Raw genomic sequence first — 1,532 nt, forward strand, 5'->3', positions numbered from 1 at the left:
CAGTCCATCCCCCCCGCCGCCGTTTCCCTCTTGGTACAAACAACCGTGGTTGCCATTCTCATCACGTGTCTATAAACATCTTCTTAATTGTTCTTGCTCGTCATCTCTCATCACCACTCTACTCCAGCAGTTATCTCGAGCAGCCTACGCGGCAGAGCCAAAGTCGCCCTCCACACCGTTGATGCTGCTGCCCTCGCTAGACGGCGCATCCTGGTTGTAGCTGTCCCAGTTGGCCAGCACCGACGCAATCTTGGGCGAGTTGGTGAGCTTGTACACCTCCTCAAAGTATTCCTTAGTGATCGCAAACGGCCTAGCCGTCACGTTGGGAATATATTTGCCAATGAGCTTCGAGGGGTCGATCGTCGTCCTGTTGATCTTCTTGAGCAGGAACGAACGGAAGGGCTTAACACCCGACCGCAGGAAGGTCGAGTGGAACGGCACGTCGATACCCTTGAGAGGGATCGTCGCGAAGCCCCTCTGGAGGTCGAGCGGCGTCGGCTTCTTGAGCGTCTCCTCGGCAGAGCCCTTGACAATCTCTCGCAGCGCATCCTTGGCCTCTGCGAGGTTGTTGCGCATCTCGTCAACGTCAATCTTCTGCACCTTGAGGAAGTTCATCACGCCAGTCAGCGTGTCGAGCGCCCGCAGGTCGCCTGCCGCGACGTACTGCATGTTGGCGATGTTGTAGTTGACAATCTCCAGCAGCCAACCCGTCTCCTCAGCGATCATGTTGACCACGAACTCGAGTGCCTCCTCGTTGAACGTCTTGGAGATGCGGCTGGGGTTGATGGCGCACATGGAGTAGTTGGAGCGACCTGCGGCGTCGCGCTCGACAGCAACCTGCATCGTCAGGCCGCGATAGAACACAACGGACACCAAGCTCTCAATGGGCATGACCTCGGCCAGGGCCGCAAGTGCCGAGTACTCGCCGAGGGAGTGGCCGGCGAAAGTGCAGTCGCGGGGCACAAGACCCTTGGACTTCATGTCCTCAAAACTGGCCTTCTCCATAAGCGTCAGGGCGGGCTGTGTGAATTGTGTTGCCGACAGAAGGCCAGTAGGCGACCTGTACGTGTACGAAGTGGTCTTCTCATCAACCTCCTTGAAGATCTTCTCCGACTTGATGGAGCCATCAGCTGCCACTGTCTCGAAGGTCATGGCCATGTAGTTGGCACGGATGGCTTTGCCACGAGGGCCACCAAAGTGGATGGTCAGCTCCTTGGGGTTGTTCTTGACGATGTTCGTGATTGAGAAACCTGCATTCATCAGTACAGTCACTTGAAACACGAGAGTAAGATTGCTTACCGTAGTTGTCCATCAGATAGGTATCGGCGCGGTCCCACACATCCTTGGCGACAGGACTGCTGGCATAAAGCTCCATGCCCATGCCCTGCTCCTGAGAACCTTGACCGGTGAACACGTAGGCCGTCACAGGCTGCTCGATTTCGGCCTCGGCCTAGGAGACCCTTCTCCTCGTTCTCCTTGTTGAGGGCCTCAACCTTGATGATCTTTCTGACCGGGCACCATGCCGACGAGCT

At 56.7% G+C, this 1,532-nt stretch overlaps 1 protein-coding gene across 1 annotated transcript in view; it reads right to left on the bottom strand.

Moving 5' to 3' along the window:
* Positions 1–144: 144 nt before the first annotated feature.
* VDBG_01018 (fatty acid synthase subunit beta dehydratase) overlaps positions 145–1,532 on the bottom strand; it is a gene marked incomplete at both ends in the record, with an annotated part of 6,416 nt that continues 5,028 nt past the window's right edge. The window contains 2 exons of the mRNA XM_003009289.1: positions 145–1,250; positions 1,300–1,450. Of these exons, the coding sequence (XP_003009335.1) occupies positions 145–1,250; positions 1,300–1,450 (1,257 nt within the window). The remainder of the gene's footprint in view (positions 1,251–1,299; positions 1,451–1,532) is intronic.

The sequence above is a fragment of the Verticillium alfalfae genome, genomic scaffold (assembly GCF_000150825.1).
Source record: "Verticillium alfalfae VaMs.102 supercont1.1 genomic scaffold, whole genome shotgun sequence".
Classification (NCBI taxonomy): Eukaryota; Fungi; Ascomycota; class Sordariomycetes; order Glomerellales; family Plectosphaerellaceae; genus Verticillium; species Verticillium alfalfae.